Raw genomic sequence first — 1448 nt, forward strand, 5'->3', positions numbered from 1 at the left:
CAAATGTTGCTTAGAAATACAAGGCTGATGACACACATCTGTGTTCAGAGATAAGTTTAATAATTCTGCACTCAATTCTTCTTTACTGAGTGACTTCACACCACTTATTAGGCCTTTGTTTCTTAAATTTCTATCATCCCTAAGGTTGGGGTTAGGAGGAAAAAATATTTTTTATAAGATAAACCACATGGTAACTCAAAACACATGGGATCTAGTCAGAGTTTGGTGATTCTCAGCATATACATGAACAAAGGATAACAATTTTTTTTTAAAATAGAGAAAATAAAGGAATTTACATATAGCAGAGGCACATCATATGAGCATTTAAGAATAACAATTATTTATTATTTACTGAGTGTTTCCCTACACCAGGCACCATGCCAAGCACTTTATGTATTTAATTTATTTAATCCTCACAACAAACCTCTGAGGTAGAAGTGGTATTAATTTTATCCCCATTTCACAGATGGGAAACTGGGGTGTAAAAAGGTTAAGTAATGTGCCCAAAGTTATACCCACTAAGTGGGAGCTGGATTTGGACAGAGAAATATGATCATCCAAAGAGAAATAAACAGAGAGAGCCATAGTACAAGAAATAATTTACAAAAGGCAGACAATTACAAATTTACTCAAATTGTGTGTAAGACAAAGAGTGGGAATCTGCTGTTTGCTGAGAGAAGTCAGTATCTAGAATACAATGCATAAGACCAGTTTATGAGGTTACAGGGAAAGGCAAGGACATTAATAAATGGAAAGACATTAAAAGGGCCTCAATAGGGAAGTGACATGATCAGATCTGTTTATTGAATTNAAAAAAAAAAAAACTATTTGAAGGCAGTGGTGTGCAATAAAATGTAGGTAGAAGCTGGAAGGGAGTGTACCCTCAAGACAAAGAAACTGCACTAATGAGAGCTACAGGTTTCTATATTTTTGCCTGAGGGCATTCCCCAATTAATCAATGGCTTATGACAATAGAAAGCCACAGCCTTAGTGGCTTAAAATGTCAGCTGTGTTTAAGGCTGACCAGAGCAGCTAGAAAGTTAGGGGGAAAACTGAAGGGAAGAAACCACAGAGTAAGTGAGCCCGAAAATCTGCATATAAATTCTTCCCAAATAAAACAACACACTGCTAAGAGACAAAGCAATCAACAAAACCAGACTCACACATGACACAGATATTGAAGCTATTTGACAGGGAACTTTAAATAATGTTGGTTAATGTGTTGAAGGCTCTAATGGGAAAGGTAGACAGAATACAAAATCTGACAGGCAGTTTCAAAGGAGATGAAAATTTAAAAAAAAAAGAGAGAGAGAGATGAAAATCATAAGAAAGAATTAAAAAGTGCTAGCAAAGGGCTGAGCCCGTGGCGCACTCGGGAGAGTGTGGTGCTGGGAGCGCAGCGGTGCTCCCCCGCAGGTTCGGATCCTATATAGGGATGACCGGCGCAT

General features: G+C 37.6%; 1 protein-coding gene across 1 annotated transcript in view; it reads right to left on the reverse strand.

The window, feature by feature from the left end:
* SWT1 (SWT1 RNA endoribonuclease homolog (S. cerevisiae)) overlaps positions 1-1448 on the reverse strand; it is a gene marked incomplete at its 3' end in the record, with an annotated part of 43797 nt that overhangs the window by 10044 nt on the left and 32305 nt on the right. The window contains exon 11 of the mRNA XM_008588365.1: positions 1-139. This exon is cut by the window's left edge and continues 1 nt beyond it. Within this exon, the coding sequence (XP_008586587.1) occupies positions 1-139 (139 nt within the window). The remainder of the gene's footprint in view (positions 140-1448) is intronic.

Source organism: Galeopterus variegatus, unplaced genomic scaffold, assembly GCF_000696425.1.
Source record: "Galeopterus variegatus unplaced genomic scaffold, G_variegatus-3.0.2 Scaffold4789, whole genome shotgun sequence".
In the NCBI taxonomy this organism is placed as follows: Eukaryota; Metazoa; Chordata; class Mammalia; order Dermoptera; family Cynocephalidae; genus Galeopterus; species Galeopterus variegatus.